The 14,379-nt window shown below is 41.9% G+C and overlaps 2 protein-coding genes across 6 annotated transcripts in view; both read right to left on the bottom strand.

Annotated features, from left to right (window-relative positions):
- The window catches only part of plekha4 (pleckstrin homology domain containing A4), a 32,772-nt gene extending 29,439 nt beyond the window's left edge, over nucleotides 1-3,333 (bottom strand). For 4 of the 5 annotated variants that reach the window (XM_066708750.1, XM_066708751.1, XM_066708752.1 and 1 more), the window contains exons 1-2: nucleotides 2,708-3,330; nucleotides 1,174-1,243 (exon numbers count right to left, since the gene is read on the bottom strand). In XM_066708750.1, the coding sequence (XP_066564847.1) occupies nucleotides 1,174-1,243; nucleotides 2,708-2,712 (75 nt within the window). In that variant the 5' untranslated portion in view covers nucleotides 2,713-3,330. Of the gene's footprint in view, nucleotides 1-1,173; nucleotides 1,244-2,707 lie in introns of all 5 variants that reach the window. The other variant, XM_066708754.1, reaches the window with a different exon arrangement.
- Nucleotides 3,334-5,539: 2,206 nt separating this feature from the next.
- On the bottom strand, nucleotides 5,540-13,372 carry nucb1 (nucleobindin 1). Its single transcript, XM_066708749.1, has 13 exons — nucleotides 12,982-13,372; nucleotides 12,385-12,514; nucleotides 12,124-12,231; nucleotides 11,905-12,037; nucleotides 11,646-11,749; nucleotides 11,338-11,523; nucleotides 10,215-10,305; nucleotides 8,757-8,815; nucleotides 8,582-8,674; nucleotides 8,236-8,325; nucleotides 6,309-6,479; nucleotides 5,929-6,043; nucleotides 5,540-5,823 (listed from the first exon to the last, which is right to left on the bottom strand). Exons 2-13 carry the CDS (start codon nucleotides 12,511-12,513, stop codon nucleotides 5,732-5,734), a joined length of 1,371 nt encoding a protein of 456 aa, XP_066564846.1. The 5' UTR covers nucleotide 12,514; nucleotides 12,982-13,372; the 3' UTR covers nucleotides 5,540-5,731.
- Nucleotides 13,373-14,379: the final 1,007 nt, after the last annotated feature.

Here is a 14,379-nt window from a genome sequence, read left to right as displayed (position 1 = left end):
TTAGGTGAGTGTATATATATTTTGTGTAGGCTATTGAAAGGGTCTTTGCTGCTTAAATGTTTAACTGCTATATACTGTAGAAAATGATGAAGGTATATAATTAGAATTTAAGCACATTCCTCTAAAGGAAAAATATTTGTGAGTTTCGTTAATTTAAATAAGTAATTAACGGCTAGTGTAACTCAATATTTTACTAGCAAAATATTTCAGTGCAGGATAACAAAACTGTATTATGTGTGCATTAATCAAATGTATTATCAAAATAGTAACTACAATTAAAATATTTTATCAGTGACCGTTGATGATTTGAAATGTCGGTGCATATATATATATTTTTTTTTAACTTAAACTTTAATTCAACTGGAGACCTGTATAAAACATATTGGAAAAACTGTGGGTGTGTATAAAAGTGCTCTCTAACCATAACTTGCATGGAACTAGTTTTAAAAAGATTGATAGCATTTTTAAAATCTGTTTTTCAGGTTTAATATACATGTGTAGAAATTCTACACAAATAATGTGTTAATAGTACTATGACACATTTTGTGTTATTTTCTACACATTATGTGCAGGGTACTGTCTTTCTTCTAACATATGAAAATAAAGTAATTCCAGCCAAAAAAACGATGTTTGGAGTTTTCATTCTAAGTTGTACACTGTTTTTTCCTCTATTGTTTTTGTATAGTTAACACCAATAAAGTGTATTTTAGTTGTTTTCTTTTCTTCTCCCACCAGATTAACTCTGTCATCACTCACTCTCTTTCTGTGGTTGTTTGCATTTGCTGATTAAATTGATGTTGAAGGAATGTTGACAATTGACATTGATTCCATTTACAAATCCAGCCAATTTGCAACTATACATTAGATGACATTAGAAACAACGTTGTTTCAACGTCATATTTCAACGTTGAATATACATTGAAAATTGATTGGATTTGCAAATGGAATCGACGTTGAATTTTCAAAGGTTCAACCATTCAACGGTTGAATCAACGATTCAACGTCGATTCCATTTGCAAACCCAATCAATTTTCAATGTATATTCAACGTTGAAATATGACGTTGAAACAACGTTGTTTCTAATGTATTTTGCCTGCTGGGAGAGGGAGACTACAGTAACTTGTAACTGTATTTACAGAGACACAGACAGAAACACAACAGACACACACACACCTTGCTTCCAGCTGGTAGAGAGGAGATCGTCGCCACACTGGACTGACTCAGACGATCGGCCTCACTCATCCTGAGAGAGAGAGAGAGAGAGTTAGTGTTAATGTTCTGTAGCGACATAGAAGAAACTACAGGGAGAGTACCGCTGTGCTGCATTGTAAAGCATTAAAATGCACTGGGCTGATATAAGCAATTATGTTATTTGTGTTAGTAATATGGGGGGGGGGGGGGGGTGTAGGGGGGGGTAATTCATTTGACTGACAGATGACAGCCGGGCGGTGGCTGGGCGCGTGCGAAATCAATCCTCGAAAGGCACGCGGAACGGCACGCTAAACTTGCCGGGGTGGAGGGAACGTCGACAGACTACTGTGCGCCAGCAAAAACGAAAAATATAATAATAATAATAATAATAATAATAATAATAATAATAATAATAATAATAATAATAATAATAATAATAATTCAATATGATGAACAGCTGTTATAATCACTAAACCCAGATAGATTCAGTAGAATAAATATACCCCATCTTCAATACTACTGTTGCCTTACTGCTAGGTAATATATTTGTTATCTATATTTGTGTCAATATCTATATTATAATCAATATCTGTATACACTACAGATTTGTATTGCTTCTGCAACTATAAACTGCTGAAACTACTGCCAATACATGAGAGAGAGAGAGAGAGAGAGAGAGAGAGAGAGAGAGAGAGAGAGAGAGAGAGAGAGAGAACAGTTGCTCATTCAGGGAGAAGCGAGAGGTTGCAAGGGGGTGAGGGGTCGTTGGCGGACCAGGCAGCAGTACATTCCAACGATGTGAGTCATGCGTGGGTTCAAAGGTCAGCCAGTCCCGAAAAATGTTAATGGAGAAACATGGACAGAGAAGGACTGTCTGACTGATAACACTATGTAACACAATTTTTGTTCCTGGGTAGTAAGTGTTATTTCCTAATTGCTTATGCCTCAAAAGTATAGAAAATGGCTGTTATTCCCCACAAACTTTGCTTTTGTGACCAGGACAGTGATATTTTGAAATGTACCTATTTCCAGTGAGAAAACGGGTGAATTTGTGTCTTTTTGTTCACATAAAGTCAGAAAAACAACAACATATGAATCCAAATTAGCATGTATTTATACTAAAGAAATACAAAAATGACTACAAATTAATTAATCACTGTCCTGGTCACAAAAGCAAAGTTTGTGGGGAATAACAGCCATTTTCTATACTTTTGAGGCATAAGCAATTAGGAAATAACACTTACTACCCAGGAACAAACAAACAAACAAAACAATGTTACACGGTGTAATAACAGACAGTATATTAAATACAGTGTACAGTCCAGTCAGTCAGTCAGTGTATCATTCAGTCAGTCAATCAGTCAGTGTGTCAGTGAGTCAGTCAGGATGTCAGTCAGCCAGTGTATCAGTCAGTCAGTTTCACTATATAAACCAGCAGTTACATACAGTTACATACTTTCCACACAGAGATACAGAGGGATAGAGAGGTAGTGGGACAGAAAGAGAGATGTCCTACCTCATTCAGAGAAGCTGTCAGTTCAGCACTTGTTCTTCACAGTCTTCTTCTATCACTCCATCAGAGCCCACAGCACAATTCAGTATTCCTGTGTGTGCTCATGTCTTTCTGTCTATTTCTCCATCTTTCGGCAGTGTCAGTCTGTTTGTTTCTTTCCCTCTCACTATGAGCTGTCTTGTTCCCCCCCTCTCTCTCTCTCACCCAGTGTGGGCTTGTGTGTTTGCATTTGAAAACAGCTGTCTCCACTCCCTCTCTCTGACATTTGATATTACACACCCAAATCTCTCTCTCAGTGTTAATGAACTGCAGTGTCCAATCAGTCAGTTAATATACTACTGTGTCCAGTCAGTCAATTTACTGTTGTGTCCAGTAAGTCAGTGTCAATGTACTGTACTGTATTGCAGGGCTGACCCAGTGAGTGCCTGAGAGGAATGTGCGTGTATGTCCGTGTATCTGTGTAGGTGAGTGTGTTTGTGTCCAGTTAGTGTATATTGACTGACCTGTCTCTCTTAGTCACTGTTAATGTAATGTACAGTAGTGTCCAGTCAGTCAGTGTTAATGTACTGTACTGTAGTGTCCAGTCAGTGTTAATGTGTTGTAGTGTCCAGGCAATCACTGTTAATGCACTCCAGTCAGTCAGTGTTAATGTACTGCAGTGACCAGGCAGTCACAGAGAGGGAGAGAAAGCGTGGGAATGATAGGCTGACCTCTGTTTTCTCTTTTTTTTTCCTGGAAAACAGTGTGGAAACAATTAACACTGTGACAGAGAGAGAGAGAAACAAAGAGGGAGAAACACCTTCCCTCCCTCTGTCATCCCCCCTTTCTCTCCATCACCCCATCTCTATCATCCCACATTTCTCCATCCCCCTCTCCTCTCCCACTGAAACACAGCAGTCTATAAGAACATAAGAAAGTTTACAAATGAGAGGCCATTCGACCCATCGTGCTAGTTTGGTGTCCATTAATAACTGAGTGATCCAAGGATCCTATCCAGTATATTTTTAAATGTTCCCAAATTTTCAGCATCTACCACATCGCTGGGGAGTTTGTTCCAGATTGTGACAGCTCTCTGTGTAAAGAAGTGTCTCCCGTTTTCTGTTTTGAATGCCTTGAAGCCCAATTTCGATTTGTGTCCCTGGGTGCGTGTGTCCATGCTGATCTGGAAAAACTCCTCTGGTTTGATGTGGTCGATGCCTTTCATGATTTTGAAGACTTGGATCAAGTCCCCACGTAGTCTCCTCTGTTCCAGGGTGAAAAGGTTCAGTTCCCTTCAGACCTGGAATAAGTCTGGTTGCTCTCCTCTGAACTGCCTCTAGAGCAGCTATATCCTTCTTGAAGTGTGGAGGCCAGAACTGTACACAGTATTCCAGATGAGGTCTAACTAGCGCATTGTACAGTCTTAACATTACTTCCTTTGTTTTAAATTCTACACTTTTGACAATATACCCTAACATCCTGTTTGCCTTTTTTATTGCTTTGTTTGTTTTATTGTTTGGCTGGAGAAACTGAGGAGTTCACATTGAGTCCTAGGTCTTTCTCATGCATTACTTCATCTAGTTCTATTCCTTCCATAATGTAATTATAGTGGACATTTTTGTTACCTTGCACTTGTCCACATTGAATTTCAACTGCCAGGTATCGGCCCACAACTGAATATTATCTAAGTCCCTTTGAATAGCCTGTGCTGCCAAGATTGTATCTGTTGATCCATCTATTTTAGTATCATCTGCAAATTTGACAAGTTTGCTAACTATCCAGACCATTAATATAGATTAGAAAAAGCAAAGGCCCTAGTACTGATCCCTGTGGAACTCCACTGAACAATCTCACTCCCGTTAGAGGCAACTCCTCTAATCGACACCCTCTATTCCCTATAGATCAACCAGTTCATAATCCATTTACTTACCCTGAATGCCTACAGCTTCCAATTTGAGGATCAGTCTTTGGTGTGGAACCTTATCAAAAGCTTTTGAAAATCTAAGTATATCATATCACATGCTTTCACGTGATCATCTCCAAGAATATGGTTTTCATTAAGATTCTCCTCTATTTTCTGTCTAATCATTTTTTCCAACATTTTACAAGTGATGCAGGTGAGACTGATTGGTCTGTAATTTCCTGTCTCAGTTTTGTCCCCTTTCTTGTGGATTGGTATGACATTTGGTGTCTTCCAGTCAGTTGGCACATACCCTGTTCTAAGTGTCATTTGGAATATTTGAGTTAGCGGCCTATAAATAATTTCCCTCATTTCTTTAAGTACTGTTGGAAATGTACCATCTGGCCCAGGTGATTTGTTTGTTTTTAATTCTGCTAGTCCCTTTATTACCTCCTCCTCATTTATCCTGATCTCTATTAGGGTTTGAGTGGACTGATTGTTAACCTGTGGCATGTTTTCCGGTTTTTCTTTTGTAAAAACCTCTGTGAAATACTCAACATTTGCCATATCTTGTTAATTTTCCAAGATACTTCAATTTTTGCCCTTTTTCTCTGTTTCACTTCCTCCTTTATCGACCTCTTGCTGTTTTAGTATTGAAAAAAGCTATTTGCATTAGTTTTAGCTCCAAGAGCTATACTTACCTCCATTGTCAGTAATACTTGACATGACTGACATTCTTATGTGTGTGTGTGCGCATCTGTGAGAGTATGTGTGTGTCAGTGTCTGTACCTGTCTGAGTTTGATTTCTCTGTTAGTGTCTGTCTCTCCAGTTCCACCTCTCTCGCTCTTCTTCCTCCATCCATCGCTCTCTCCCATTCTCTCGCTGCCCCTGCCAACTTACCACCAAAATTCCCCCTTTCTTTCCCTCCTTCCCTCCACGTAAGTGAGTCACAGTAGATGGGTCAGACACTTTATTTAAATGAGCCGACAGTATAAGTGAGAATACAGAGAGAGAGGGGGAGAGGGGAGAGTGGAAGTTGGAGAAGGGAGAGAAGGAGGCAGAGAGAGTGGCTCAATACTACTACACTGTGCGAGAGAGATAGAGAGAGGGAGGGAGATAGAGAAAGAGGTGGGGGGGGGGTAGGGGGTTAGGAGGTGTGCAGAGGTTGGTTCTGGGGGGGCTCAGCCAGGAGATGACTCTGAGGTGCTGCCCCATCCTGAGAGAGAGGAGAGTCGCCACCTGGAGAGAGAGAGAGAGAGAGAAACAGAGAGGGTGAATACACCAAAACAGAGAGAGAGGCAAAAGGAGTCTCAGAGAGAGACACAGATGGACGCACTCACACACCTTGCTCCAGTTTCTTCATCTCGGTGTGGAACTGCAGCTCCCCATTAGGACCCGAGGGGGGTTGTCCCTCTACTGGCTGGGGGGCCCTCTGTCTCTGGGACATCTGCATCACTGCCTGATCACAATTAAACAGACATACAGTGAGCATTTCATAGCACTAAACACACATACTCAATCCACATAATTCTCTCACTCTTTCTAACCATCTCCACTCCTCATCCCTCTCTTGCCATCTCTCTTCCCCACTCAGTCTGCCTCATCTCTCTCTACGCCTCCCCCTTTACCTGCTGGGGATTTTCTTCCATTCCTATAGCACACTCCTTCTTCCTTTTCCTCTTCCTTTCCCTCCCCCTGCCTTCCTCCATACCCTTCTTCTCTACCTGCTGGTACTCCTTCTTCTGCTCCTGAAGTGCTCTCTCTCTCTCTCTCAGTTCCTCCTGTTCCTGTTTCAACTGCTGCGCCTTCTTTACTAGCTCCGCCTCCTGTGTCGCTAGCTCCACCTCAAACTGCTGGAGCTCTGCCTCTGAGTAAAGGGGCCGCTCGTCCAGAGTCTGAGGAAGAGGGAGAGAGAGAAAAAGGAGAGATGGAGAAAGAAATAGGGAGAGTGAGAGTTAACAGAAATGACAAATAGAAGTACTGCAGCCATTGACTCAGATGTGCTAGGATGCATACACATAGCCCCATCGTGCATAGGTTGGTTGTGTATTACTGTAAGTATTCACAGATGGTTTTGTGCGTTTCTTGAACTCAGTGCCCTGTGGGTAGAGGAACGTGTGCACCTGCAGATCACTGTCCTATGGGTCACCTGCACCTGCACCTTGTAATTTCAAGCACCTTTTATGGTTTAAATCTCAACACCAACATAAGTGACAAATTATTAATGACACAAATCTCAAAAACAATAACTAAATCTAGTTAATTGCAATGTATAAAATACTAGTTATTTCTGTGAGTACAAAGGTTTGCCATGCTCTCCACTACGATTGTGGACAACCCACTACAGAATTGAATAGCAACAGTAAAATAATTGCAATGAGAATCTGAAAATAAAGCTACAGCTTTGTAAAACATTGTTATTGTTATTTAGCTTATTAAAATTGTTGTTTTACATTGATAAGTAATTAGTTATTATACTTTGTCCAAAGTTAAATGAAACATCCATATTAACACCATAGTTAATTTAAGTGGAATTAAAATGGATATAAAACGAACAAAAAATTAGGACTGTGAAAAAACGACAATAATAAAAAAAAATATATATATATTATCCATTACATATTTGTTTGTAATTAACAAATATTGTTTATAATATTCTTTGTTTTACCGGTTGTTATAGAAACGTTTAATACAAATATTTTAGTACTTAAATTGCTACAATAACACACTGACCAACAGATTGATATCCCGAATGATTTGTCTATTATGTTGGATTACATGGCCACCACACACTGCATGTCTGCTGCCATTTTGTTTGAAATATACAGTGATTGTAGAGGTTGCCGTGGACACTGAAGCTGTCACACTCTCGTAAGATGGCGGTGACTTGGTGTGCTCTGTCAGGAGATAATATAGTATAGTATAGTATAATATAGTGTAATGTAGAATTCTATGGTTAGAACATTAATTAGGGTGCATGGTTTCATTCACCATTGCAAACACCCCCCTGGCAGCGGAAGTACATCAACCGCTGACAGGATTAAAGTCCCAGTTTGGTGAATAAATATGGCGACGAGTTGGAAGGAAAAGCTGTGTTTTGTGGCCGCAGCCCAGGCTGTTCTGGCCGTATAGAGACAGGGACAACCATGGAGGGGAGCAGCTCCTACACATTCCCCAGACTTAGAAGTATCTAAAACAACCAAACAATAAGGTTAAAAACACACTGAAGAGACTGCGCTCTGCACTGCTTTAAAACTCCTCTATTCACTTCTGTGAGTTTTTCTTAACTATATAATGTGTAACTCATGTTTAACATGTTTCCCTGAATTTAAAGTATACTTTTAATAACTATTCTTTTAAAATAATTTCTCAAATCGATTGGGGTCTCCGTGTCCACTAATATATTGAATTTTAACTTTGGTCTCCAGTCATGTTATTCAGTGTTTGTGGGGAGTCTCACTGGCTTTCTTTCTCTGCGAGTCTGGTGGCTGACTGAGCTGTTTAACTACAGTTTGCTGAATGCCACCTGGTGACTTTAACAACAACTCACATGATACACCAAGGGGCAGCTGCCATGTCCATTAAGAGTCAGTCCTTCCCAAAAGATTAATGGGAGCTGTAGTTTCCTATCAGTCTCTCTCTCTTTCTTACCTCCCACTCTCCAGGGCTGTTGAATTCCTTCTTCTCTGTCGACTTCAGGAACTCTTCCAAGCTGACGAGCCGATCGTGATTGGAGTCCACCTGTCAAGGCAGAGAGGCGATAACAGAAATCAGGGAAGTCAAATCCAATCCAGACTTTGCAAGAACATATAACAGACTCTTGTGGGTGCCATCTTGTTTGCAGTATTGAGCTCTGAATGACAGGACTACAAACTCAGAGGCTTCACTGCAGTACCACAATTAGTTTGGACTGAATTGAGAGAGAGAGGGAGAGAAGGATGAAGAGCGATGCAGAGAGATACAGAAAGAGGGAGTGAATAAACAGGTGCGCTCCTACATTCTTCATGACATGCTCCCTCATCCTCAGCCTCTCCTCCTCCATCTCCATCATGTCATCCTCCTCATTACGTGGGTCATACACCTTCTCCAGCTAAGAGAGAGAGAGAGGTTAATACAGTGAAACACTGATATACTGCACCCAGACAGACAGACAGACAGATAGACACACCAACCTCTTTAGTAAACAGTGCTTCCAATTCTTGTTCATCTAGAAGTCCATCTCCATTAGTGTCTGAGAGAGAGGAGGGCTGAGAAGGATGAGTATATAATATAATAAAGTACAGTTTACTAGAAAGGTCCAATAACAGAGAGAAAGAGAGAGATAGCGCTTTTCCACTGACAAAGAGCCGGTGCTGTAGCCGGAGCTGGTGCTCGGCCTGGGAACCAGCTGATCTTTTTGGGAACCGGCCCGCTTTTCCACCGGTTTTGGAACCGAACACTGACGTCACTGGATGTGGGCGTTACCAAGCGTGGAGTAGAAGAGAAACACGGCAGTACTAATCAGCACCGAGGTGACTGCGTCTTTAAAGCCTATTTAACATCACTATTAAACTCATCCAGCGTCTATACAGCACAGATACACTATAAAAACAAAACAAAAAAATGCGAGATCACACATGTAGCAGAAACGAAAATACAACTATACGAATATGCAAAGATAACTCAGCATTTTATTTGTATTGATTTTTATTGATGCATTAAGGGATTTACAACGATTCGCTATTTCAAACACTTTTACTGTATTTAGTTAGAGTTAACATGCATTCGTCACCACGCACACAGTTCATTATGAATATACTTTGTATGAGTGGATACATTTTCATTCATTTTGTGGCGTATTTTTACTTTTATTCTTATTTTAAAAACAATGACTGTAGGCTAGCCTATTGATTATGGATGCGGCTGTTTTGGGGGTATTTGCGGCGCAGTCGTGGCAGATCAATAAACTGTCGGATGATCTCAGGTGATGTTAATGGTTTGATGGGAAATTGTGCTTATTGATGAAGTCTGGGATGATGGTCCCAAATCACTGTTACATTGTCCCTGTTACCAGACACACAGCGATGCTCTTATGTTTTGAAAGTCACCCTGGATAAGAGCGTCTGCTAACAAATACATAATAATAATAATATTATTATTAATAAATCATCATCAGTCGTCTCTCATTGCTGTCATTTGCCAACTCCTAACTAGTTGTTGACCTGGTGAGACCATATTGTTACTGTAGTGTCTCTCTCCTTGACAGACTGCTGATCGCTGCTGATTTCATTCATTTTTAATCTTAAAACTCTCCTCACTGCTCGCGTCTCTTCTGGCATTTTACACATGGCGGCTGAACTCCAGCAAATAACTTTTTGTGGAGACATCTTTACCCCGCCCCCTGGCTCCTGACGTCACCGATTCTTAGGTTCCAGACCAGCAAGTTTTTGGTGACAAAAAAAGTGCCGGCACAGAGCCAGTTCTTTTGCGGTGGAAAAGCAAAAAATGGTTCCAAATTAGGCACCGGCTCCTTGTCAGTGGAAAAGCGCTAAGAGAGAGAGAGAGAGAGAGAGAGAAAAGAGAAGCAGTCACTGATGGAGTGACAGAGACAGTGATGGGGGGATAGAGAAAGGTAAAGGAGGGATGCAGACCGTGGAGAGTGAAGAAGGTTTTGGGGTTGAATTCCTGGGGGTCGAGTCCGTCCGTCTCCTCCCACACCTCCCTGAGCTGAGCCTTACTGCCCTGAGAGAGAGAGAGGGGTGTGGGGGAAGGGAGGCAGTTAATACAGGCCCGACACATTTGACTCTAGAGAAAGTAATGGAGTTAAAAATAAAACTACAAACAAAATGGCCAACCCCACAGAGGTCTATGAAGGAAGCCACTGGAGGATACAACAGTTCCTAGTCACACAACAGTTCCCAGTCCCATTTCCAGTTCCGTCTCTGAGGTTGGACAAAGAACGATTTTATGACTGGGACACAGATCTAGAATGACTAAATTGGCATTACGACATGTTGGTACATAAAGAGAGACGCCTTCTTGTATAGGAAAAGTGCTATATGCAATGCTATGCCAAGCTATTTTTAGCAATCCATTTTTTTTGTCTTCTGATGGTTATGCCTCATAAAACAGAAACGTTATTCATATCAATCTACTATGTATAAGTAATATACTGTATTTTGTCATTTATATGTAAATGAAATTGAGATAAAACATAATTATAGCTTTTGATGCCAATTTTAGGCACCATGTCTGTTGAAACTGTGAAATCAAGTAGTATTTTATTAAATATTATCATATAGTTCAATGTTATCTGACCTCCACATGCCTCGGTTGTGCAGATTCAGAAGCACACGCTTGAATTAAACATGCTACACATACATCTTTCAATAACTTGGGAGACCGTTGTGTTAAAGCAAGAGCAAGTGGCAATTTTAATTAAAGAATAAAATACAAGTCATTATCTAACCACTTTACTGCTGGAAAATATTTGATGGAAACCACTTTTCTTCCACTATTCCAGTGTACTAGCAAAGCTTCTCTTTCAACACATAAGGGATACATTGTGTAGAAACCTAGGAGACGGAACCAGACGTGGGTGTGGGAACTACTGTATCCGACAGCGCCACTTATGAATTTCAAATAAAAACAAACTGGGCTCTAGAAAAACAGTAAAGGGAGGAGAAACGAAGTACAAACAAGATGGCCGCCTACACAAAGTTCTATGGAGGAAACCACCATGTTTGTATTCCGCAGGTATGAAAGTGTTCTCACAGGGGCGTTGAGCTTCGGGTGCATCTTGTGTTTCTCCTGCAGATCCTGCAGGCGGCGCTCCTCCGTCTCCCGGCGCTCCTGGTCCAGTCCCTTTAGGTACTCCCTGCGCTCATGCTCCTTCAGCATCTCGTAGCGCTTGAACTCCTCGTGCCGGGCGGCATCGTAGCTCTCCAGGTCTCTGGTAGCCTGGGTGGGGAGATGGAGGGGGAGAGCGATGGTGAGTATATTAACACTGACTGACAGTCACTCCACTGACCCTTCCCTTCTCCCTCCCCACCTCTCCCTCCCCATCCCCCTGCCCCTCTCACTGTCTCTATCAGCATCTCCAGGTCTTTGGCCTCAAAGGTGTGCAGGTTCTGAGGGTCCAGGTGCTCAAATTGCTTCAGCAGGGAGGCATGGTCTATCTGCACACCTGAGAGAGAGAGAGGAGAGAGGGGAAGAGAGAGGTCAGTGTTAATGCACTGTGCTGGTCAGTGCTGTCCAGTGTGTCAGTGATATACAATGTTAACGTCAGTGGTGTTATGGCCACTCTGGATAGTGGTCAGTCGGGGGGTGGTGGTCACTCACTGTGTTGGTCAGTGCTGTCCAGTTTGGCCTTCAGCAGCATGCGCAGCCTAGACACCTCCTGCCGCTTCAGCTCGTCCAGCCGTGTGCGGACATGGTGACCAACCAGGTCCAGCTCCTTACTGAGACGCCCACTCTGTGTGTGAGAGAGAAAGGGGAGGTGTGTTAATCAGTGTCACTGAGTGTGTTAGTCTGTGTGTGTGTGCGCGTGCGTCTTTTTACCCTGATGTCCTCAGTGTTGGCTGTCTGCAGTTTCTCTCTGAAGTGAGGGTCAGTTTCCAGCACATCAATCACCTCCCGCAGGTACCGCTCATAGTACAGGCCAGTGTCCTGAGCGACAGAGAGAGACAGCAACACTGACTGACTGGACACTACAGTGCATTCACACTCTGACTGTCTGCATACTACAGCAGAGGTGGCCATGCCACAGTGCACTCTGTGAGATGTAGGTCAGTATTAATACAACTCAGGACTCGTCCGTACCAGAGTCTCTTCTTGCTTCCCCTCCTGAGGGGGCGGATCCTCTGGGGGTTTCCCATTGCGGTCAATTGGCACTGACCATGCCCCCAGCGAGACGGACAGCAACATCAGCCAATGAAATAGTCCTGCCATACTGCATCAGACAGAAAGACAGGGATTAATAGGAACTCACGACTGGACACTACAGAGTAACTGTGTGTGTCCAACAAGCTGCATTACACCGCACTTTATTATACTGTACTTACTGTATATAAATGTTCCGTGTACTTCGTTTATAAAACCGCTTTACATTAGACAACAATTATAATACAATGATTAGATTATTATTAATAAGAACAACAACCCTCACCCTTTCGCCATCCGGTCTGCTCTTCTGACTCTCGGACACTCTTCCCTCACCTCGTCTGTTTTTATCCCTCCCTCTCCCTCTCCCTCTTGTCCGTCTCATCCCTTGCCTCCTTCACCCCGTCTTGTACCTCCGCCTCCATCTCCCTTTACCCCGCTCTCTCTTTCGCTCCCTCTCTCCACCTCAATACCCTACAGCAGCCGGTCGACTCAGTCCCACCTCTCACTCCCTCTTTCGAGCCGGTTCGCACTCACCTGAACAAGCTGCGTTAAAGGTACTCGTCTGTCTCTCTCTCTGTGTGCTGTTCTATCTTACATGACACACTGACTGGCGTGTGTGTCTGTCTGACTGTCGCTATCACGATCAATGTCCACCAGTCAGGCAGTCGGTCACGATGACTCGGACGAGTTCAGACAGTATAAGAATGTTAAAATGGAAAACACAGCTTGCTAGAACATCTGACGTCATCGAAGCGCGACCGCGATGAGTTCGTATCTGTGGTCGCGTTCGTGTAGCACAGCTTTCCGTAGTTCTGTGCGGATCTGCGCTGCTCCAACAACGGGATAGGTGGAATTCTTCAGATCTGTGCAGAACTGCGGAAATCTGCGCTACACATTCGCGGCAGATTTTTTATTTTTTTTTGATCATACAAATTAACACGTGGGTCAGCGTTTTTATATCTGGTTCTTGCACGTCTCAGGTGCGTCATTTTTATGGTAAAACCACGCCCCGTTTCTGCTAGGGGCGTGTTCTAGCCTAATAGATCCGCGTCATTGGTCAGCAGTTTGAGAGCGCTGATTGGATAGACTCGGAGAGACTCAACAAACGGTGAGAGCGTGTTTGAGACTTACAGTACTGTAGTGATGGGAAGCTCGATTGCTTTTAATAACTCGATTAATTTGACTCAGTTGAGTTTGGTTAGACAATTAAATTAGTTCATTCCATTCGCTGATTCAATGACACGAAAACAACAAATGCAGACCGAAACAGGATTGTTAGATAGATTTATTTAAACAGTAAAGAACGAGGCGTTCACAAACTACACCTCACAAAAGCGAGGACAAATCTGTATTTGGTTCACTGCGTTAAATTAAATATAGTTGTGACCTATATATTTAGAGTCCTGGAGATAACGACAGATTGAAGCATTAACATTATTTATCCAACACGTGTATATATAGTTAAATGCATTTGAGTAACTCATTGTTTTTTACAACAACAAAATACAGTATGAAACGAGTGTCATTTGTGGAATTAATCTATGGTATTTATTCAGCACGCAGCAAAACGCTGTATGCCCTTGATTGACAGATCAACACAACGCACAACACAGGTTCAATGTTGCCAAAGCACAATGCTATGGAGCGCCAAATGTAAAACAGCGCACTTTTTTCCGAGTGTCTTTTTTCACACATTTAACTTAAACCTTGTGTTTTTTTCCACATTTAGTAAATACATAATCCGTTTTTTCCGCATTCATAAAGATTTCGTTTTTTTTAAATAAATACTTAAATGCTTAATTTCCCTTTTTGAAAAATAAATAGTTATTGTTTGATTAAATATTAACTAAATCCTAAATCTCTGAGTCACAAAATGAATATATAGTTTTTAAATAAATATTTAGTCTAAATATAAATGTTAAATATAAATAT

Source organism: Amia ocellicauda, chromosome 7 (genome assembly GCF_036373705.1).
Source record: "Amia ocellicauda isolate fAmiCal2 chromosome 7, fAmiCal2.hap1, whole genome shotgun sequence".
NCBI classification, from domain to species: domain Eukaryota; kingdom Metazoa; phylum Chordata; class Actinopteri; order Amiiformes; family Amiidae; genus Amia; species Amia ocellicauda.
Note: the sequence above shows the minus strand (reverse complement) of the source record. Positions and strands in the feature narration are given on the sequence as shown.